This window comes from Gallinula chloropus, assembly GCF_964237585.1.
Source record: "Gallinula chloropus genome assembly, chromosome: 15".
In the NCBI taxonomy this organism is placed as follows: domain Eukaryota; kingdom Metazoa; phylum Chordata; class Aves; order Gruiformes; family Rallidae; genus Gallinula; species Gallinula chloropus.
This window is the reverse complement of record NC_140100.1, coordinates 13,885,998-13,909,310: the sequence shown is the minus strand read 5'-3', so window position 1 is coordinate 13,909,310 and position 23,313 is coordinate 13,885,998. Positions and strand designations below refer to the sequence as shown.

Sequence of the window (23,313 nt, the reverse complement as noted above, 5' to 3'; positions counted from 1 at the left end):
GCCGCCATGCCGGGAGCGACGGCTCCTTCCGGCGCAGGGCTGACGCCGCGCCCGCGCCCCGGCAGCCTGCGCGGTGCGGGGCCCCGGCTGGGGCGGCCGCGCTGCCTCCCTCGCTCCGCGCCGCCGGGATGGCGGCCGCTGCGCTGGGGTCTCCTCACGCTGAACCGGGCCCCAGGCCCGGGCCCGCATGCCCGGTGCCTGCCCCGCTTGCCACGGGGAGCGGCTGCTCGCTCGTTTTCCGGGTCAGGGCCGGCCCCGGTGGTGCCGGCGGTGCTGGAGATTCCCCTGTGCTCATGCGGGGGTTCTTTATTCAGCCACCCAGAGCTCAACCCTGGGCAGATAGCTAACCGGGGAGTCAGGGAACACCCACAGCCAAGGTCAGTCCTGTTGCCCTGTGTCTGACCCCCATTCTGCGTGTTTTGGCATTGCTCACCCTGTCTCAGTTCACCTGTATTCCATGCAAAACTTCCAATTTCGAAGCAAAAAATGGAAAAAAACCCCTAAAACTATATGGAGGCAAGTGGGCATTTCTTCCCTAGCCTGTGTCATGTCAGAACTCCGCTGCCACTGGGTGATCAGATGAAGCAATACCTGTATCTGCCCCCTTTTTGGGGGGATGGGAGATTTAGCCACTTAATTCTGCAGAGTTTTTAACTGGGTATCATTAACCATGTAAAATAAACCGAGGTGTGAGCAGGGACATCATACTGGAACGCTCTGGTAACAGAAGCTTATCTAACTCCCAGTGTTAAGCAACAGCTGAGTGTCAGTGCTTTAAGTAGTCACTGAACAGCCAAGCTCGCCTCCCGCCCAGAGCCGGCTGCTGGTCCGTGCTGCGTGTGGGGCTGTGTATCATAGAATCACAGAATCCCAGACTGGGCTGGGTTGGAAGGGACCCCAAGGATCACAGAGCTCCAACCCCCCCTGCCACAGGCAGGGCCACCAACCTCCAGGCCTGGAGCTACACAAGGTTGCCCAGGGCCACATCCAACCTGGCCTTGAACACCTCCAGGGATGGGGCACCCACCCCCTCTCTGGGCAGCCTGTTCCAGCCCCTCACCACTCTCTCTGGAAAGAGCTTCCCCCTAATATCTAATTTAAACCTTCCCTCCTTCAGCTTCACTCCATCCCCCTTGTCCTGCCAGTCTCTGCCCTATGAACAAGCTGATTCCCTCCTGTTTGTATGTAGCCCAGCTCCGCTGTCGGGAGGCTGCAGCTGGGTGTGATGCAGCTGACCACAGCCTGCAGCCTGGTCTCTGCAAAGTCACACACACAGATCTGCTCTGAGCTCTGTTCTACTGAAATTCCCCTGCAAGGGCGATTGAAGTTGGTTGTATCGTTCAGCAGGAGGATGCTGTTCAAAAGTGGGCATTTACATATTAATTGCTTGTTATATGATGGTCATGTCAATCGCTACAGATGATCCTTGTATTTTTCTTGAGTGGATGCTTGTGGGAAAGGACAAATTAAAGAATTGATGCTGGAAAAAACCCTTGGAATGATAATGCACAGTCTGTGTTTATTTCTAGATATCCGTCTCTCATCATCTGCATCCTTCTATAAAGGCTAAGGGTTATTAAGAGAATGAAGCAATCTTTCCCTGTTTTTTACAGTCTAGAGTGTTGAGTGGTAATAAAATGGAAATCACAGAGAGACATTCAGATCTCTCACTGGAGTTTCTGTGTGGAATTCTGCTGGATAAACATCTGAGAAAAATGCTTTGGAGATTTCTTTTCCTTTTGCCCGACTATTTTACTTCCTGTGGTGATATGCTGTCACATAAATTATTACTGCAGTTTCTCTGCTGGCATATTCCCCACTGCTATAAAGTGCTAACAACACCCAGGAAAACCAGATCATGTTTGTCACAAAATCTTACCAGTTTGCAACAATACACACTTCTGGTACGCAGAGTGTTACTGTAGGAGCAGCTATAAAGCTGGGTGTTTCACTGCAGCCCACAGCATCTTTCACACACAAAGGAACACTACATGAGAATTGCTGCTATCATTTCTTTTCATAAAAATGGAGCTACTTTGTAATTACTGTGTAATCGTTAGGCAAAGCAGGAATATCTTGTGGCTGCAGAAGTTATTAAAGGAGCCAGTGTGGCTGCAGACATGACGTGTGGGTGATGAGAGTTGTTTAGGGACAATCTAGCTCTGGAGGTGCAGTTTCTGTGCTATGCACAAGAGGGCTTTCGCAGGAAATTCCTGAGATCTACCTCTGTTTTAAAGACTAGGATGCTCCTCGGTTACATTTCCTATATTCCTCACAGCTATGTGAGCTAGGAATTTGCTTAAAGCAGCCCAAGAGTGTCCTTTCAGCACATCACAGCAGAAAGAAATGGACTTAAAGGAAATGACTGCTTTCTGGATGGTTTTTGCCCAATCCTTTCAAGGCCCAAAGGATTTTGCTAGAACAATTCCCTACAGAGCACCTTCTAACCAGCACTGCTGCAGGAGGCTCGAAGAAAACTGCACAGACAACTCTGAAAAATATGTATCACAGAGAAAATCTAATTCCTTAGGAACAGATAAGAGAACAGAGCTGATTCTAAGCAGACAGGAATAACCAGTGAATTAATACACCACTACCTACTTGGTCTTGGGCTGTGTGTTAGGAGATCCCTGGTAGCTCACAGTATCTTCCAGTACATACTGTACTGTCTCTTTGCTTGTCTTCTTTAATGCTGTGTCTACCAGAAGAAAATACATTCTGTGCTCTCATTAGGTCAGTAAAAGCAAAACCCAAAACAAACTGAAAGCTGTCAGATAGGAAAGAACCCAACAACCCATCATTTCAATCCTACTGCACTGGGGGTGTTGAAATGAGATACTAGTTTTCACTTAATCTTGTTTACTGGTATTCTGGTATGCAAAGTGCTTGAGACAAGTTCTTTAAGCCATCAAGCAGCAGAAATGTCAGGCAACACAGCGAATAAATGGACTGTTGGTCTAGGTGATAAACCAGTGAATAATTTGCTCCGCTCTCCAAGCATGTATGGCACCTCAGTTTTGGTCACTAGGCTGAAAACTCCTCACTAACTTCTTGAAGTTGCAAAGTGGATGACAGGAATAACTGAAAAAAAATCTTAAAGGGCAACTGCAGCTGTCAGCTTTTTTGTCTCCACATTTCCTGAATATCCATTTCTTCTTCCCAGGGGAAACTAAGAATCATAATGCCTCACCAGCAAGACAACTAAATTACAAAGCACTAACATTAGCAGCACAGAGCTACAATCCACAGTGATTTCTTTTTCATTAACTATTTTGAGGCTGTTCATAAGATACATTCACAGTCTCTGACTGTAGCATTTTCCTCATGGGCTATGGAACAATAATCCACATGCCTTTCACACCCCATCCTGACTCCTCACATCCAACACAAGCTGATTTGCACAGAAGTTTTTCTAAGAGAGAGGCATGTATGTCATGCCTCAGCTGATTCTTAGAACAATGTCAACCCAGTGACTGATTGCAAGCAGCAAGAATCTCTCTCTTTAGTTAGGGGAAAAGGAGCAAAATTCAAAAGCCACCCTGGTCCTTCAGCAGCAATCAGGAATCATCAATTGTCTTTTAAATAAGTATCTCTACACTTAGATTACAGTGAGGAACTGCAGAAAAATATTTCATATTTACGTGCTCCATACCAGATGTCTTCTTGAAATTTGAGCAAACACTGATTCATCAGTGCCCCAGAAGGTAAGAGGAAGTTCCATCCTTTCTGCTCAGCACTACTTATTTTTTCAAGTGTGGCAGTAAATCAGCCTTAGACCTGTGGTATATGAAAAAGAGGAAGGTGAAGACTTTACCTCACATACCAGACAGCTTTACAGAAGTTTAACTGCTTGTTTTAAATGATGAATTGGGCTGCTTTCCTCCATTGACTGAGTCCCAAGAAGTCTAAGCTAGAAATAAACTGGGCCTATTCAAGACAGAGTAATAATTAGATAATCCAGCAGTTTATTACAGGCTGTTCCTATCATCATCAGTGATCATTTAATCTCAATTTAGATTTTCATTAGGCTGCCTCCTCTCAGTACCTCTCACCTCCCTCTCATTGCCTCCCCTCTTCAGAGCTTGCTGGGCTAGCCAAAACCTGCTACTGTTGCTGTTGCTTGAGGCAGCCCCCCACCCTCCCTACCTGGTATTGAGACTGTAAGACTGTCCTGTAACCCCCTTGAAACAAAGTCATACAGACAAGGCCACATTTATCATCTGCTTCAAGTGGGCAGTACTGCATTTACTCTGTAACAGACCATAACTGTGCAATGGAAATGAGACACTTTTATTAAACTAAGCACTTTAGTATCACCATTCACCTTGATGCTATGAAAAAGTTTTGTATCACATCCACCTCATTCATTTCTTCTCTGATCTGTTTAGAGGCAGGTGGTTAATACAGCCCTGGCTCACAGCTTGGGGATCAGGCCAGGCTATTTCCAATGGCTCCTGTAATTCTTGTCCATATACTGAGCACTTGAGGCCTTATTATGTTAAAAGAAATGCTTGGATAATTAATGTCTGGATAGTGCCCAAGAAGGGAGGTTTCAGTGTTGCTACGAATGGTTTTCCCCACTACACTGCTAGATCCTAGGGAAGAAGCAGGAGAGGCCAGCCTTTCAGATCCATTGGGATTCACACAGGCTGGACAAACAGCAACTGAAAGACACACGTAGGGTACGTCCTGCCTGGGAATGGATGAGCCTGGCTGGCTGCAGGGGCTGATGGGGACACAGGGAGGGACCTGGAAAAGGCTGTGCAAAGGGCTGAAGTGCAGGGGGCCACTTCAGTTGTATGGCAAAGCAGAAGAAGGACCACCTAGTAGAAGTCTCAGCAGGTAAGATAGAAAATTGAAGTCCTGTATTTTAACATGATTATTTTAAAAGCTGCTTTTCTTTTTTTGGTTTGTTTGGTTGGTTTTTTCTTACTTGATGGGTCTTAGAGAGCAAAGTTAATGCATCATGCAAGTCAGGGTGCAGAGGCTCTAAGGGAGAATGTCTATCAAGCTCTTTTCCCCACATACTTCTTCAGCAGTCAAAGAATATTTCTGCTATGGGTGGATTAGTTCTGCTCTGTTTGTGTTGTGCTCTCTTTCCCCCTGCCCTTCTGAACAGTATTTGTCCCTGTCAGGCCTGCCACTTCCAGTGTTTGAGTTCATCAGCATCTGTTCTACCTGCTCAATACACTCTCACTAGCTATACATCTTCTTCTCCTTGACACACTACATAAATACCTCCCTGACTAAGATTAAGTAACACAAGCCTCCTTCTTATACTTTCTGTTTCCTACAGCAATTTACAGTAAATCACATTATGCTTCTGAGAGTTTTATGCAGTTCTTTGTTTGCAGCCATGTCAGAATTCAAACCGGTGCTCTGTAAATCGATTTCCAGAGTGCACAACTTCCAAGAGAAGAGAAATGAGACTAACTATTGCTTTTTAATTCTAATTTATTTCTTTCTCTGGCATCTTTCTTGTGTGTATGAGGGGTGTGAGGGCTAAGACAACCTCTCTGGGAATGTTTAAATACAGTATTTGAGCTGGGATGCCCCATGGTGAAACACAATGCCATTGTCACAGGGGTGACTAGGTGACCTTATTACTGAGAAAAGTGACAAACAGAAACAACATTGATCTTTGTTTTACAGTAATGGAGATCAAGCCCAGAAGAAAATGTTAAGAAATGTTATATTCAATACAATAATGACAAGATCATTTACAGTTGTCATTAGGCAGGAATAGAAATAGAGTGAAATAGAGTGCCTAAACCAGGAGCTTTTCTTTCACATAGTTGAGGTAACATTTCTTATGCTGAAAGCACGGGATTATTTCACAGCTACCAGCTCCTTATTAAAAAAAAAAAAAAAAAGCTAGATTAAAAAGTAGATTGTGGGGTTTTTTTGGTCTCTAGACAAGAACTTTCAAAAGAATGAGATATGAATAATCTTTTCATAGAATCACAGAATCCCAGGGGTTGGAAGGGACCTGGAGAGCCCATCAGTTCCAACCTCCTGCCAAAGCAGCTCCCCAGCTCATATTGCACAGGGCGGCGTCCAGACGGGGCTGGAATCTCTCCAGAGATGGAGACTCCACACCCCCTGGGCAGCCTGTCCCAGGGCTCCCTCACCCTCACTGGGGAAAAGTTCTTCCCCATGTTGGTGTGGAACTTCCTATGCTCCAACTTGCAGCCATTGCCCCTTGTCCTGTCCCCACAGACACTGAAAAGGGGCTGCCCATTTCCCCCTGTGCCCCACACTTGAGATATTGATAAACATTAATAAGGTCCCCCCTTAGTCTTCTTCTCTCCAGGCTGAACAGCCCCAGCTCACTCAGCCTTTCCTCACAGGGGAGATGCTCCAGGCCCTTCAGCATCTCCGCAGCCTCCCCTGGACTCTCTCCAGGAGACCCCTGTCTTTTTTATCCCAGGGAACCCAGAACTGGACACAATAAAAGATTAAACAGGGAACAGAAATTCACATTTTCATTGAGTGATCTGTACTGCCATTCAAGGAGAAGAGCATTTGGAAAATCTTAACTACAAAGCTGATCTGAACCAGCATCTTCAGATAATTCTTTAGTCCAGTTTTTGTTTGTGGTAAGCATAAGCATGGATAATCAAAGCTTTCCCATTCTCTGTATTCTCACATAGTGAAAATAGGATACTGTGGGACTTACTCCAGTCCAAAGGAGGAAGCCTAGGTATTATATGTCAAAGATACAGAAACACACAATACACTGAGAAAGAATGCCAAGGAGAGTATTCATCATGTTTTGAACCTCTCTTACATGCATTGCTTATAGCTTGTATGAAAGATAAACCCTCCAAACCCAACAAAATGCTAACTTTGGATACAAATAGTCAAAGCAACTGCCTGAGAGCCAGTGGGGCGCACCATAAATTGGTGATGTTCTTGCTCCAGTACAGAGTTTACAGGACTTGCTGGCATATTTTTCCTTTTTTTTTTTTTCCAGCAAAACACGATCCTGTAAAGTGTGCAGCAGCAGCAACTTGTTACACATCATAGTTTTGCCAAATAATGCTCAAGCCCAGAATGACTTTGCCAGAACTTTGCCTGTATCCAAGGTGACACGCCACAGTAACATCAATGGGATCTTTTCTTTGTGAAACCACTGTGATGCAAACTAACAAACTAACATGGTATAACACTAAAGCATTACAGGAGCTATAGCTCCAGCAGACACATACAAGGAAACTTAAACTCTAGTTTGTTAAGTAGAAACTTTCCAGCACCTTCCCTCTCTGCACGATTGAGCATTAGAACATGAACTTTGTAAAGAAAAGCACATACTGGATTTGAGCTATTAAAAATACTGCTGTTAACACTCTACAAATCTCAGAATTACCGTGGTTGGAAGGGTCCTGGAGAGTCCATGGGGTCCAACCCCCTGCCAAAGCAGCTCCCCAGCTCATATTGCACAGGTCAGTGTCCAGATGGGGCTGGAATCTCTCCAGAGATGGAAACTCCACACCTCCCTGGGCAAATACTCATCTCCTTTTCTGTATCAGGAAGACACGATTATATTTCATTTTTCTACAGCATGTTCTAGCAATTGCTCTCTAAAAGCAAGGACTTCATTAAAACCAGCCTCCTCCAGAGTCAGCTGGCTCAAAGGGAAATACCCATCAAATAGTTCTTCATCAAATCAATTTACAAGACTTGAAAAACCCAAAGTTGGCTGTGCTAATCTGTGCTGGGTACATCAGGCACATCCTCCCTGTAACTCCCCTTTTAATTCAACATGAGTTATCTACACTCCATGGGTTTCTGTGGCATGTTAGTAATACTGGATAAGAGACAGGACACTGTGTTATATGCCCTGGATTCTCTCATCAGAGGCAAACTGTGACCAGTCAGTCCTCGTTTAAATTCACTTCAGGTTGTGGCTGTTCAAAAAAAATGGGCATGTGCAACTGCATGATGGAAATACTAAATCTGAGGAGTAATGGTCAAACCTGAGATCAACCAGCCTGAAGCTGGTAACTTCAGAGGGCACTGAATTTCAAGATTGTAATACTGTACATTGCCTCTCAGTTTTTTAACCCTCAGCAGCAGAGTAATGTTAGCAGATGTAACCACCACCCAGTCTGCCTATGCAAAGCGAATTGCTCCTCCACCAAAGATAAGTCTAGATTAAAATTTTGAATCTTTTATGCTGAAAATCCTGGTTTAACTTTCCGAGTCTTGTGTTCTTTTTGGAGACCTCAGTAAATTAAATCTCCAGAGAAGATAATCTGTACTACTGGCCTTTTCCTTTTATTGTGAACCTTTCCTAATGAATACATTATGGACTCTACTTTTTAAAGTTTTCTGACTTTAAAAGAATTAGTTTTTCCTTAGTGTGAGAACAAATGCCTAAATAGATGATGCTGATGTGGAAATTAAACCTCCATATGGAGGTGATTTATTCGTGACATAAACTTTTCTGTCATCACAGGCTGGTCCCAAAAGGGTCAGGGGTTATTAGGGTCTTACTTTTATTTACCATAAAAATCTATACAGATTCTACAAGGACGTCCACATATCTTCATGGCTAAACCAAATGATTTAATGTTTCTAAAAATAAGCACATGTCCAGAACTTTGCAGACCCCAAGATTTGGACAAGAACTCTCCAGATCATCACTGATAAGCCTTTCATATAATACCTGATTAACAGCTTGGACCCAAGTGGGTTAAATATTCCTGTGTTTGTTACACTTTTTCTTGATTTTAACTGGGAGATGGCAGTGGCTGATCACTGCAGTGTTGTGATGGTTTAGATATATGAATGCTTCTGGTCTAGATTCATGAGAAGTGAGCTGATAAAACATCTGCTCAATACATAGTTTTGTGAGGCTAAGTATAACTTTCAAGTAACTCCACAAATATAGTTGTTAAAACCAGACAAGCTTGGGATCCTAGTTAAGATTAATTTACTTCAAAGCTCATTTATTTCATACTGCATCAGTTAGTGTAACAAAACATTTCATCTTGTTTAATAAACCTTGTATGACTTGCTGTCACCCAACCATCACTATTACAAGGAGGTTAACAGCTGCTTAGTTTGTAGAACTACACGGACACTTCTTATATTGCAAATCAACTTGGAGATGCAAAGAGATGGCAAAAGCTCAAAATAATGCTGTAACTGCTTACCAGCCTATTCCTGAATGCAGAGAGTATTAAAATCCCAGAAATATGCACCATTCAGTACTCTCACAAACCAAAACATGGTCACATCTCTCTCTCAAGGAATATTTTCCTCTAAACTGATCCTATTTTCCTCTAAACTGATCCTACTGCTGAAACCCTACTGGTTCATGATAGCTCGTTGCCATGGGCAGGTAATGATGTCACACTTTCTGCCCTGTGTCTGTGCCAGAAAAGGAATGAGAAACATTTTTGTAATGACTGGGAGTTACTTAGCAATTCCCTGGAAGGCCTGAAGTGCATTACAAATAAGAAAACAAGATGCTCTAGTGCCCCTACCTGCACTGTGCCTTTATGCCAGTGAAGTGACACAGAACTCCACACGGTAAGTGCTGCGCAGCTTTGGAAACAAGGCTGTGTTTAGTTACAGTTTATCTCGTCATCCGACAGGCTTCATTGGGCTGAAGATCAGCAGGAGGCTGGGTGTACGCAGCGTGGTGGCTCAGGGGCTCACACGTCTGCCCTTGGGAACCACCTTAACTGCGTGTCCTTCCCAAGTCTTTGGCAGTGGGTGCGCTGCTTGTGTTCTGCCCCCCATCAGTGACACTTTCGCTAGGGAGATGATCCCAAGCAGGGTACAGACCTCGCTGCGTCAGGCAGCGACTGCCACGCTACTGCCTCCTCTCACGCTGCCTTTCCAATTGGGTTACATCCACCCTCCTGAGTTTGGCATCTGGAAGGCAGAGAACAAGAGGGAATCTCTTGTAAATAGGCAGCAGCAGAAGGGCGGCAAGAAGGCGAGCGCTGTGGCTGCTCCCCGGACCTTAGCTTCGGCTCTCTCCTCAAGGACAGCGGGGTTTGGAAGGAGGAAGCTCTTATCCTCCCGAGGCGAGACCCTGGGGTTGCTTCAGCGCTGCCCGAGCTCTCCGCACACCCCCGCCCCGCACTTTCTCACAGGGATCCCTTCCGAGGAAGGCAGCCTTCGCCTCAGGGGCTCTCCCCCGCCCATCCACAGGCGCCAAGCGCCCCAACCCCACGCGCACTCATCCACAGAGAGCGGGGCTACCGGCCGGGGCTGACCGGCTGGGCGGAGAAGCGAAGGGCGCGGGGCCGGGCCGGGAGCGGGGCTGGGCTGGGCCGGGAGGTGCCCGGCGGGCTTCCCGCGCGGCCCGGCCGGAGCGGGGGCGGCCGGCCCTTCCCGCGCGTGGCCGGGGCGGGGCTCGAGGCGGGCGACTCGCGGCGCGAGCGGCCGCTGGGTCTCGCTGAGGCGGGGCGGAGGCGGCGGCGGGATGAAGGTGAGCCTGGGCGCGCTCTCCCTCTTCGTGGCGCCGGTCGGGGTCTCGAGCTTCGTCTTCCTCGTCGTGGCCGTCGCGACGGACTTCTGGTACATCATCGACGCCTCCAAGCTGGCGACGTCCCGTAACGGCACGGACGCGCTCAGCTCGCACTCGGGCCTGTGGCGGACCTGCCGCGGTGAGTGCCGCGGGGCGGGGCGGGGCGGGGCGGGGCGGGGCGCTCCTCCTGCCGCGGGGCGGGAGCGGGCCGGGCGCGGGCCGGGCGTCTTCCCGCCAGCGGCGGCGGCGGCGGCGGGGCGGCTGCTGCCCGGGGGAGCCCGAGCGGCGGGAGCTGCTTTGTGGTCTGAAACAGCCCGCCCGCCTCTCGGTGCCCCTCGCCGCGGGTAACACCGCCCGGCCGAGCAGCTCCAGTGTTACTGCCCGGGGAGAGCGGGGCTGCTGCCACCTGATCTGGCAGTAACTTTTAATTCGAACCTCATTCAATAAAGGTGAAGCGTTTGGAAGGAAAGAGACGTCTTTCCATTTCACTCGGGGGATTAAGGAGCGAAAGTTCCGGGTTAAAGCCCTCAAAATGATAAGTAATGGTATGAAGGCTGTCAGGTGAAATGACAGCAAAGGATATATCGTTTGTATGGGTAAATAACACTAATATAAGTGACGTGAATGTAAATTCTATCACTTGGAGGTGTTTATCTCTAATTACTATAAATAAAATTAACATTACCTCAGTCCCATACTAACTAAAGATACGTGACTGAATTCTCACCAAATTCACCAGGTAGCTGTATTGCTGATGAGATACTTGCCTGTATTTCACAGTGAAAGATCCACAGTGTGGGTACGGGAGGATTTTCTATGTGGGTATTGGAGGATTTCCCCTCTTTAGTTCAATTTCAATGCCAGGCGTGTTACTTTGGGGCTTGGTTCCACCCTTAAAGATGAGGGAGTAATGTGCATCAGAGGTGAGAAGGGATGTAACTTCCAGTGGAGCAGGAGAAGGAGCAGGTTAAGGAGTTCTCCCCTTGACTGTACCTGGAGCCAGAAGCTGGGCAGTGCTGGGAATGGAAAATCCTCTCCTTTCCCTCCTAGGAGTTACTGATTTTTAAAGCAGATAATATTGTATGAATTGTGTGTGCATTAAAAAAGAGGACATATTGCAATAAGGTATTTTAGTGTAATTATTTTTCTCATCTTTTTCCCCTTCTCTATCAGTGAGGAGCGAATGTTACCCTTTGATAAACCCCTTCTGGCATGAGAATGCAAACATCACTGATTCACACAGACAGCTTTTGTGTGAGTAACTTTTATATTATTTCCATACTTTCATCTACCTTTCCCTCCCTCCTTGGCCACTTACAAGGTCCCGTTTCTGATTCAGAGGGTGAGGTACCTCTTTGAGGTAGCCCTTTCACTCTGCTGCTGCACAATATCTGTCACTGCATGTGGCCTTTAAGTGGGATTGCTGTTGAAATAACCACCTATTTGATGCCAAGTTTAGCGACTGTCTTCCACAGGAGCACAATGTTTCTCCCTGGAATGGCTCAGGAGGGTACATGATTGTTAAAAATAAGAATTCAAACACTGAAAATGCTTAAGGACACATATAAATGAATCTTTACAACAGCTACTTATCTACCCTTTCAGTGGGATTCTTTGTACTGAAAAAAACATTAAGTTTGCAGGAATTCAAGAAAATAAATCAATGACTGCAAGCAGTGTTCAAATTCTTTGAGGAAGATTGGGTTCAAAAAGGTTACTTTAACTTTCTGATTACATTGTTTGGCATTCTTTTTATTTTGATTAATTTATCAATGTCAGAATGTTTTCATGAAGTCCAAACTAAACATTCTCAAATACCTTTAGGCTTCTCCTAACACATGATTTAATTGCTTCTTCACATTCTGCATGGTGCTTCACTCATGCTTACATATGGGCTTTCTTTTTAATTTTGTTTTTTTAATTTTACCTCTCTCAGCCTGGTTGTTTTCCCCTGGCAAGCAAAATAAGTAAGTTTTAAGAGTACTTAAAATGGTGCTCTTTCCCTCAAAGCCAGCCATTTCCCTGGAGCAATCTTTCAGAGAGGTTTAGAGTGTCTTTAGTCTCTTGGAGCAGCATCTCATGATGCAGCTACAAGTGCAGCACATGTGGCAAAGTGAGTGGATGTGGCACTGATGCTCATGTAGCTGTGTTTCAAAAGTAAATGGAAAGTTAAAGTAGGAATATAGGAAGCTACAGAAACAGCTGCACAAAGGTATTGACAGGTTCAAAACTAACAGTGCAGATTGTCTCTCTGAGCTTTCAAATTGGAAGGTGTGATTTCTTTAATCTTCCTTGCTTAAGACAGAGGGTCTTAGCTGCTTGATACTGCTGAAAACCCAGGATCCATAAAAATTACTGTCTGCTGAATCACTTAAGCCTTTGAGGTTTCAAAGTTAATTAAACTTAACCAGTCTGATAATATTTGAAATGTGGGCACCTCATAGATTAGGTTTGGTATAGCCTCAAATTTCAGAACAAATTGGTTTGCATTTCATAAGCTGTGTTTATATTTGCAAAAGACACATCTGTGATTTTTCTCAGGTGAGATTTTAGATTGCAGCTTTTCAGAGGGCTGTCTCCTAATGCAGACACTCAAGTAACAGCTCAGGAATCCTGTGCCCCATTCCTCAGAGTTCCCCTACTCATCCTGGCATGCCTTAACTAGACACAAGTGCCAAAAGGATGGGAGAAAATATATACCTGAGTGCAAAGAGCTGGGTCTAAGTGGAAACTGAAGTGCTGGTCACTGCCAGAAGACAAACCCTTCATAAACCCTGCCTGGAGAAGAGGAGGCTGAGGGCAGACTTGATTCCTCTACAACTACCTGAAGGGAGGTTGCAGTGAGGTGGGGGTTGGTTGCTTCTCCAAGATAATTAGCAGTAGGGTGAGAGGAAATGGCCTCAAGTTGTGTCAGGGGAGGTACAATCCCCCTGCCAAAGCAGCTCCCCAGCTCATATTGCACAGGGCGGTGTCCAGACAGGGCTGGAATCTCTCCAGAGATGGAGACTCCACACCCCCTGGGCAGCCTGTCCCAGGGCTCCCTCACCCTCACTGGGGAAAAGTTCTTCCCCATGTTGGTGTGGAACTTCCTATGCTCCAACTTGCAGCCATTGCCCCTTGTCCTGTCCCCACAGACACTGAAAAGGGGCTGCCCATTTCCCCCTGCATCCCATCCTTCAGATATTGATAAACATTAATAAGGTCCCCCCTTAGTCTTCTTTTCTCCAGGCTGAACAGCCCCAGCTCACTCAGCCTTTCCTCACAGGGGAGATGCTCCAGGCCCTTCATCATTTCCCCAGCCTTCTCTGGACTCTCTCCAGGAGATCCCTGTCTTTTTATCCCAGGGAGCCCAGAACTGGACACAAGACTCCAGGTGGGGCCTGACCAGGGCAGAGCAGAGGGGAGGATCCCCTCCTGTTACCTGCTGGCCACACTCCTCTTGATGCCCCCAGGATCCCATTGTCTCTCTCAGCCCCCAGGGCACACTGCTGACTCATGGCCACCCTGTTCACCAGGATGCTCAGGAACAGACAAGGAGAATGAGCAGCTTTTTTTTTTTTATTTCCTAAAGAACCTAATCCATCTTTCACTAAACAGTAAGAGAAGGATGTTGCTCTTACTTCAAAGACAGCTGCACCAGGAGCTCTGAGTGGCTTTGCCATTTTCCAGTAAAAGAAACATAATATTCAAAATCACATCTAAGATCCAGAGGCTCATGTGCTGAGAGAGGGCAGTTAGTGTGTGGATGGAATGGCAGCATTTCATCTACTGAAAAATTTCCTCCAAGAATTGCATCCTTCCTTTCAAACAACCAACCTCCTCCCCCAAGTTCCCCAACAACTTCCACTGGGGAATGGTTACTCCTGGGCATTTTTGTAATGGAAATATTTTTCATTTCCCAAAGCCTGTATTGTTAATAATTGTAAATACTGGCAGAGATTTAACTGAAGGCAGCAGCAGCCTAAGCTCTGCAAAATGGCCAATTTTGTAAACATTTCTAATCAAAATTGATTTGTGCTCTGGACTTGGTTCAAGTGCTTCTCACAGGATAGATCAGGTGTCAGAAGAGGAATATAATGTGTTTGCTGGATGCATCCTGTCAGGACTCTCTATGAGCTTGGCTTTCTGGCAACTCACATAACCCGTTGCTGTGTGTCTCAGCTGTTGCTGGATAGTGACCCCTGCTTGGTGAGAGAAAAATTACTTCCACCTCCATTATTCTGAACTAGATGCTACAGGAGTTGGAAAGCTGGGGCTGAGGTATTTTCAGAGCAGGGTGAAACTTGTTTAAATGTGAAGATTTTTGTTTTGTTGAAACTTTCCCCCCTTCTCTTACAGTTTAAAGCCAAATTGCCACAAAGCTTTCATTTTGGTTTGGGTTTGTTTTTTGGGTTTTTTGTCCTTTTGGCACAACACAGCAACGTCTATAACCTGTTATTTGGCCAAAACTTAAGAGGTCATTTAAGTCCAAAAATCCAAACAGTCACAAAATTACAAAAGAGGTAATTTCTTTGCTTTGCACCCCAAACTAGTGCAGGGTCCCATTCACACTCCAGAGGTGGGTGAAAAATAACAGGATGGGGACTGTGATTTCATAGTGGCTGCCTGGCTCGCTCCTGACACACCAACCAGCTTTAAGTACATACAAGGTATGATTAATCCTCCATCAATCCTGATTTTTTTGTTGGTAACATGAACATCTCAGCCAGGGATTGATTTCCTGTTGCAAGTCACATTTTGCTGCTCTCCTTTATTCCTGAGACACCCAGAGATGATCAGCTAATGGATGTGCTTTCCACTTCTATATGGCTCAAAGAAAATATTTTTCTCATGATAAGAACTGCCCACTGCTTAAAATACACCCCCCACCTTCCCCCAGAGTACTTTTATTATTTTTCTTCTTTAGAGGTCACTGTTGCTGGGTCCATGAGGCTGCAGGGAGTTAGTGCAGGGAAACTTTGAGGTCGGGGCAGGTACTTATACCTCAGTTGCTTTGCTTTCTTCCTCAACAAAATCAGTGTAACAGTACCCTGAAACTAGGCTGGGTTTCTTACTGCATACACTTCTTTCCACTCTTCATGGGCCTGCTTAATTTTTAGTGAGTTACATGTTTATAGTCCTGCTCCTGATCCCAGAATGCCTTATTCTTTGGCTTCTGTTACATTACATTTTTCCTGGGGAAAATCTGACAGTTCTTCACATTTTATCCTTCTGGTTTTAAGTTACCCTTTGGTTTTAAGGACACAGCTAGAGACAGGATATCTGGCAAGGGTCAGTTCAGAGGCAAACGATGTACATACAAATTCTAACTTAATTAATATGGGATGCATATACTGAAATGGATCTGCTTTGTTTCTGAATGACAATGCAGTAGTCCTTCAGAGAGGATCCAGTGAACACTTGTTTTTGTACTTACAGTAAAATTCCAATAAATATATGCAGAAATGTGAGATAACTTTAGCATCTGGAGCTATTTAAGACATTAATTAATGACCTAGATGAGGGGACTGAGTGTATCCTCAGCAAGTTTGCTGAGAAACCAAGCTGGCTGTGTTGGCTGACACACCTGAAAGCTTCACTGCCATTCAGTGAGACCTGGACGGGCTGGAGAGTTGGGTAAAGGGCAATCTTATGATATTTAACAAGGACAAGTGTAGGTCCTACACTTGGGGAAGAACAACCCCAAGCACCAGAACAGGTCAGGGGTTGACCTGCTGGGAAGCAGAACTGGAGAGAAGGACCTGGGAGTCCTGGTCGATAAGAAGCTCTCCATGAGCCAGCAGTGTACCCTCATAGCCAAGAAGGCTAATGATACCCTGGAGGCATTAAGAAGAGTGTGGCCAGCATGTAGAGGAAGGTTTTCCTCCCCCTCCACTCTGCCCTGGTAAGGCCACAGCTGGAGTATTGTGTCCAGTTCTGGGCTCCCCATTTCAAGAAAGACAGGGAACTACTGGAGAGAGTCCAGGGAAGGGCTACCAGGATGATCAGAGGACTTGAACATCCATATGAGGAAGGGCTGAGAGACCTGGGTCTGTTTAGCTTAGAGAAGAGTGAGAGGGGATCTCATCAACACTTACAAATACTTGAAGGGTGAGTGTTGAGAAAGGGGACAGACTCTTCTCAGTGGTCCCCAGTGACAGGACAAGGGGCAATAGGCACAAGCTAGAACATGGGAAGTTCTATCTCTGTGAGGGTGATCAAGCACTGGAACAGGCTGCCCAGAGAAGTTGTGGAGTCTCTTTCTCTGGAGACATTCAAGACCTATTTGAATACATTCCTGTGCCATGTGCTTGAGGTGCTTCAGCTCTAGCAGGGGGTTGGACTAGATGATCTTCAGAGGTCCCTCCTGACCTCTATGAACCTGTGAATCACTGTAGCTGAGACCTAATGGGTGACAACTTTTGACAAATGTTCTAATTTTCAAAATCATTGCTATCATGGCAATAGAAAGGGAACCACAGGACGTCACTGACATTTATCGTTCTACACGTTCCTGCTACTGAAGGTTTGATCAGCGCTCACCCGGGCTAAGTCTGGCATCGGTGCTATTACCTGCAGTGTGTCTCCCAGCTTAGCTCAAAGACTTGTTCCTTGAGAAAAGCCCAAAGCCAAAACACGTAACACAAAGGTCAGAGCTTAGCTCATTGTCCTGGTGTACCCTAACCCTGTCACCTCTCATTCACCATCATCTTTTCTCTACGAAATAGGAAGGAATCCAGGTCTCCGTGTCCCTGGGGTTCAAGCCCAGAAGTCTCTTATTTAGTCACAGGCAGCAGTTTTTTTACTCATTGTTTCTGTTTCCTTCATTCCTTCCAATCAGGTCAGACTCTCTCAGTGTGCTGTTACATCCCAGCTATGCCAAATCTTTTCAGAGCCTTCCCCTGGTTTTAGCTACTGCCAGCACTCTGTTTCAGCTAGAGGACTTTGTCTTTCTAACTGGATATTTAGTTACTGCTGAGGAAGATTAAACAGGTCCTTAATTAAGTTCTTCTGAGCCACTGCACTTTGGAGTATTTATGGTGAGGTGGCTTTCAGATTTCTAGGTACCATTTGCTATTATAAGCTGTGCAAACAAATCCAAATTCAGTTTGAAACAATTAAGCTCCGGCGTGGTACCAGGAGATGATTAACAAAACTGCTGGACCTGCAGTTGGTTACTTCTAACACCATTCAATTTTTCTAGTTCATTCCACAGATTTCTGTTACAAACAGCTCATCAGCAGCTGTGTTGGGTGGTAATGTGGAGATGTCTGCCAAATTCCCTGCTCTGGACACACACTGCAGATGTCATCCTTATGGACATGTGGTCAGGCCTCCAGTAAAACAGCTTTGGCTAGCTGATGCAAAACTTCATTAACTCAGATCAAGCAATTAAAGCAGGTTTTTTGCTACCAAAAAAAGAAAAGGAATGCTTTTTTATCAGTTTGTTTCAGTATTTTCAAGATTAAACTGTTGGATCTTTTGTGTTTGACTGACAGGAAAGGCAGGTATTGAGAAATAGTTGTGGGAAGCTGAAATCTGATTTACAAGAAAGTGCACATACCTCTTCTTGAGCAAAAATCTTAGGCTTTTGGGGTTTTTTTCCAATACTAGACTAATTTCATCGAAATGAAGATGGTTCTATGTATAATACATAAATATGTATTCCAACACAACCTAAAACTCACTAAAATTGTTGCAAAATTAATGTTTTAGCTTATTTCACAGATTATTATTGAAGAAAGACACACAGTAAAGATATTTTAAGTCATGTCCTTTTATAAACTAATTTTGTCCCTCTAATCAAGGAGTATAATGGCATAATATCATATGCCAGGCAGATGGATTCAGGTTCCTGAGTGGTTTCCATGGCAGCATCTTAGAATAAGTTTCCCAGGCAGTTGCAGATTTCATAGAAGAAGGACAAATGATTATTGGGTATTGAACTAGAACGCTTGGAGGTGATAAAAGTGCTATTTAAGCAAATACAATCCATTAGCTATTTAATTTTTAAAAAGATGCAGGTGATTCAAGAGAAATGTGATCCCAGCTGTGTGTAGGAAAAGGAAGTCTGTCACAGTGGGATTTGTGGGCTTCTGTATTTTCACAGAAGGCATAAAGATCAGAGTTACTCCGATGTTACACGCAGCTGCTGCAGATCAGTAAAGTAATCTGTGATGCTCCCCAGGAGGATACTCTGGTATGGATTTGTTTTCCCTTTGCTTCAAAAGAAAAGGTTACATTCAGAGCCTTATCCTCTTCACCTGGCTGTGGTTACAGTCCTGGAGGCAGTAGCTGAAATCACACCATGAATGTGAGAGTCAAAGAAACAGTGACTGTTAGTGCTACTCTCCTGAGGTGTGCTGTTTGTTAGCAGCAACTGTGACCAGAGAGGGACATCTGAAAATCACAAAGCACAGGTACAGTGTTGAACTTGTTCATGTTTCTTCCCTCCCAGCTGAGCACTATTCTTACGTTCACTTTTAAACTGTTAATTGCATCAGATTTGATCCCCTTCAGGCCTCTTTGCTTCTTACATGCAAGACCCAATCTAAAAGGACAGGTGGATGTCAAAATGGTGGGGAATCAAAATCAGGCCTAATACCTTCAGGAAGCACAAAGGGGGCAGAAGACTAGTCTGTTCCTGCTGTTGCTCTAGAATATGAGAACTAAATTGTGTGCCAAATCTCTGTTCTGTCACATCATGCTGCATCACATCCCTGACAACCACTTCTAACTGTATAAAACTCCCAAGCTAAGTTCCATAGCTATTTCTCCTCTTGGTATTCAACTAAGATTTGCAAACAGTTTTGACAGACTGGTTTATACTGGTTAAGATGAAGATTAGTTTGACCAGTAGTGTCTCAGAATTGCTATAAGGTTTGGGTTTCTTAGCCAGCAACAGCAGTCATGGCTTCTTTTGCTGGAGGAAAGCCCACAGTGCATCTTCAGTTTAGAAGCAAGGAAAGAAAGTGCTCTCTTCAGTGCAGAATGCTGAATTTGTGCTTACTGAGCATCACTTGATGTGTGAGTACTGTGGATTAAATACAAGAATATAGTACCAGCATACATAAAAGGAAAGGGAAGAAAAATAGGTCCATCTCTCAAAACTTTGCTAATTTGCCATATTTCTCCCTGTAAGCATATTCTGTATTACACAAACCAAATAATTATGTTGTGGAACCACATTCCACTCAAGTAAAGAAATCAACAGTCTGTCTTGATCCCATGCAGGCTGTTTCTAACCTTCCAAGGTTACTCTTTGAACAGAGCCACTATACACAATTGTGGCTTATTGTTATAATGATATTGAAGAGGATGAGCTGGATCCTTAGCCAGTGGCAGGTGGGGTTCCTCCACTTCAGTGGGCAGTTACAGACTTAAAAAATTGATCTGATCAAACACAAACTGGGATCTCTTAACTGACCCCTTTTCCTTGGGAACTGGCCAACAGTGTATTGTTGTTCCTGCCTGAAATGAAATGAGACCCTGAAGCCCAGAGCCCTTCAGAAAAGGGATTTTAAACTTTCTGAGTAACGGCACTTCACTCTAGTAATGATTGATACTCTCATAAATGGATACTGGAAGCTGGAATGACTTATTTTTCTGTTATTATTCTAGATAAGGTTGGGTTGAATGTTGTGAATAGATTGCCTGAGAGGGAGCAGTGACACAAAGATTGTTTATGGTGGAAAAAACAGTGTACTATGAAAAAAATACATAGCAACCCTTTGTTTACACAGCTAGTAAAATGTTATAGGGGCCAATAAAGACAAATGTAAAACATTTAGCATGGGAGGAAGCAACAGGATAGGTTAATGTATTTAGTGAAGCTGCTGTAGAAAACAATGACAGACACAGAATCACAGCTGGATAGGAAAATGTACCTCCAGCTGATGGTCAGCTGCAACAAAGGAAAAGGTCAGCAATTTGCTAGATCAGTTAAGCAGAAGACATGTGACAGAAAATAAAGCATCAAACTGAAGCATCTGCAGGATCTCACCACCCAGACAAAACAATGCCATTCACTGTGATCTGTGTGATTCAGATAAAGAGCTACTTTTTATTAAGGTTGTCAGTGACTGCTTGCTAGGCAATGCATCACCTGCTATCTGGCTAGGCTTAATATCTGAGAACAGTTTAATTGCTTAAATATATCCATGTAGACATATCCTTTATACTTGTGGTCACTGAAACACAGCTTGTGATGCTGTGGAGGGCTTGTTCTTGCTTCCTTTTTCTCCACACCATATATTTGTCCTGTCAACTTAAGCAGAAAACCCAAGAGATCATCCAATCCCTTGTTTGTGCAGCACACAATAAGTCTTTAGCCCTGAGAGCTCTGCACTCAGTAATTCTCAGTACACCCAACCACACCATCATCAAATATTAAAATATTAACAGTCTTCATTTTTCTTTAGACATGCATGGAACGTTTGTCATCCTGATGCCCCTCAGCCTGATAGTGATGATTTTTGGAGGAATGACTGGATTCATCAGTATTCTTGCCAGGGCCTACCTACTGCTTCTCATGACAGGACTGCTGTTTCTTTTTGGAGGTACTACATAAACTCCTGGCTGGGTCGTTTTAAATGATAAGAGATTCTATCTGGGAAACATCACTTTGTCTTCCAGGGGAGAAAGCTAAGAAAGGGCTTGCTTTCAGAATGATGCTGGTGTTCATTCACTTGGTGTCTGCTCAGCTCCTGACAGGATCCTGGAATAGAAAGCTGCCACTTAGAGTCAGGAAAGACAAATAATCACCCACAGCCATGGAGAGAGTCCCACTTTGGGCACAGTGTGTTTGCTGTGCCCATCAACACGAAAGATTTAATACCTTTTCAGCACAGTGCCCAGATTCATTACAGACATGGTGATGGAGTAATGGAGAAGTGACTCTGGAATTAAAACCAGGGTTTGATAGCCTTGTGCAGATCTTACAAATACTAGGAAAACTGACATTTTTTTCAAAAACATTTGCATGTTCCCACTAAGGGTGGTCTTGCCAGGCATCCCTGGGTTAACTTCACTACTAGTTTTGAACTAGAGCAGTCTCCCCAGACTGTGAGCCACAAAAGAAAACCCTAAAGAGTTATTTTAATTGGAGTGTGGCATCTCAATTTGAAGTGTGGATCATTCCTTTACATTTTGTTTTTTATTATTTTTGCTGTAACCAAAACCTCTGCGTTTTAGAAAATCATTTATGAATTTAAACTAAAAACATTCTGTCAAAGTAGGAAAACTGAGTTTAAATCCATCTCCATTTTCCTCTCCAAATAGATTTTGAGTAGTGTTTCACAGTGTAATTTGGAACAGAAATTTTTCCCAACAGAAAAGGGGGTCTTTAGTACTGGCCCTCATCACCTGGTCATAGAGTCCTGTTTCTAAGAAGAGAATGATAACAGATTGCTGTTACAAAGACCAACAGCCCCCATTATGCTTTTTTTCTGCTGGCATATATGTTGATTCAGTATTTAACAGTGAGAACACATTAAACTCAATGGACAGAAATAACCCTCCCTCTACTTCCATCTCACCCTTCCTTAAAAACCAGCCTCAACTAGATTTCAGCGGTAACCAGAGGCAGTTAGCTGGTAATCTGGCCTGAGTAGGTAGGAAGGAGTGGCAAAGAAGCCCTAAGAGATATCCAGTTAATTATTTTTAATATCTGCAGGGGATGCTAACTAGCTCAATGTGTTTTTCTTTCTCAGCTCTGGTTACACTCACTGGGATCAGTGTCTATATTGCCTATTCAGCCGCTGCCTTCGAAGAAGCCGTCTGCCTCCTGAGGAGTAAGGATCTGCTGGTGGAGATTGACATCAGGTTTGGCTGGTCGCTGGCACTAGTCTGGATCTCCTTTGTTGCAGAAGTGCTCACAGGGGCTGTGTTTCTCCTGGCAGCAAGAATTGTGGGTCTGAAACGGAGCCACGAGCAGGCGTTATGAACTACAGGTACCACTGCAGCAACAGAACCCTGCAGAGCCTAGAAATGTGCACTCTGTGTCCATCTGGCCACGAGGCGTAATAAAAGTGGCAAGGCTGTGACTGTCTTGTCAGCTGCCACAAACCCTTTTCCTCATGGTTAGCTGTAAAACACAAAGTTAGTGATAAATCAGTGAAACATTCCAAGCGTTGTCAATAAGGAAACCCTTGTGACTTTACAAGTAAGTACACTGCAGTGCTAGTGTTTCCAAAATTATTCCAACTGCCAGCTCATGAGACATCTCCATCCATTGCTTAGAACAAGGCAGACTTCTTGCTTTTCTTCTTTCTGCTGTCTCAGCAAAGTGCCTCAGAGTACCTTGCAGGACAGTATACATGATGTATTTAGCTTTTGCCTTCTACTCTGGGACATCTAATAAATATGCCTCAGATTCCAGTCATGTTGGCAGCCTCTACCAGCAGAGCTGCTCTGAGATGACTGTTTCGTGGTAGGAAGCATGATGTTCATGCTGCCTCTGGAGGCACGCAGGGATATGTCTATACACCTGAACCTGGGGAGAGAGTGTGAAGCATAATCAGTTAATATTGCATCTTTACCATAGTTTTGTTGCATCAAGTAAAATAAAAAATAAAGATCAGACTAGGAAGAACTTCATAATGTTTAGAAAACTCCAGTGATAATCCCCAGCACTAGGGCATGGCTGGGACATCTAGTGAGGTGAACGTTAATCCTTACTCTGGTTTCTCTCATGTGTCCCCAGAGAGGCTGCCCTCTCTTTTGAATCACAGTCACACTCTTTCTTTGTGACAACAGACAAAACCAGGATGATGTAGAAAGCAGAGAACCCCAGAAGCCCAAGATGTGTCAGCTGTCTTACATGTCGAATGAGAGGCAGAGCATTG

The 23,313-nt window shown here is 44.6% G+C and overlaps 1 protein-coding gene across 1 annotated transcript; it reads left to right on the top strand.

Annotated features, from left to right (window-relative positions):
- Window positions 1-10,444: 10,444 nt before the first annotated feature.
- On the top strand, window positions 10,445-22,412 carry TMEM114 (transmembrane protein 114; the record flags this gene model as incomplete). Its single annotated transcript, XM_084271324.1, has 4 exons — window positions 10,445-10,628; window positions 11,663-11,743; window positions 20,890-21,027; window positions 22,180-22,412. The coding sequence occupies 4 exons, from the start codon at window positions 10,445-10,447 to the stop codon at window positions 22,410-22,412; spliced, it is 636 nt and encodes a 211-aa protein (XP_084127450.1).
- Window positions 22,413-23,313: the final 901 nt, after the last annotated feature.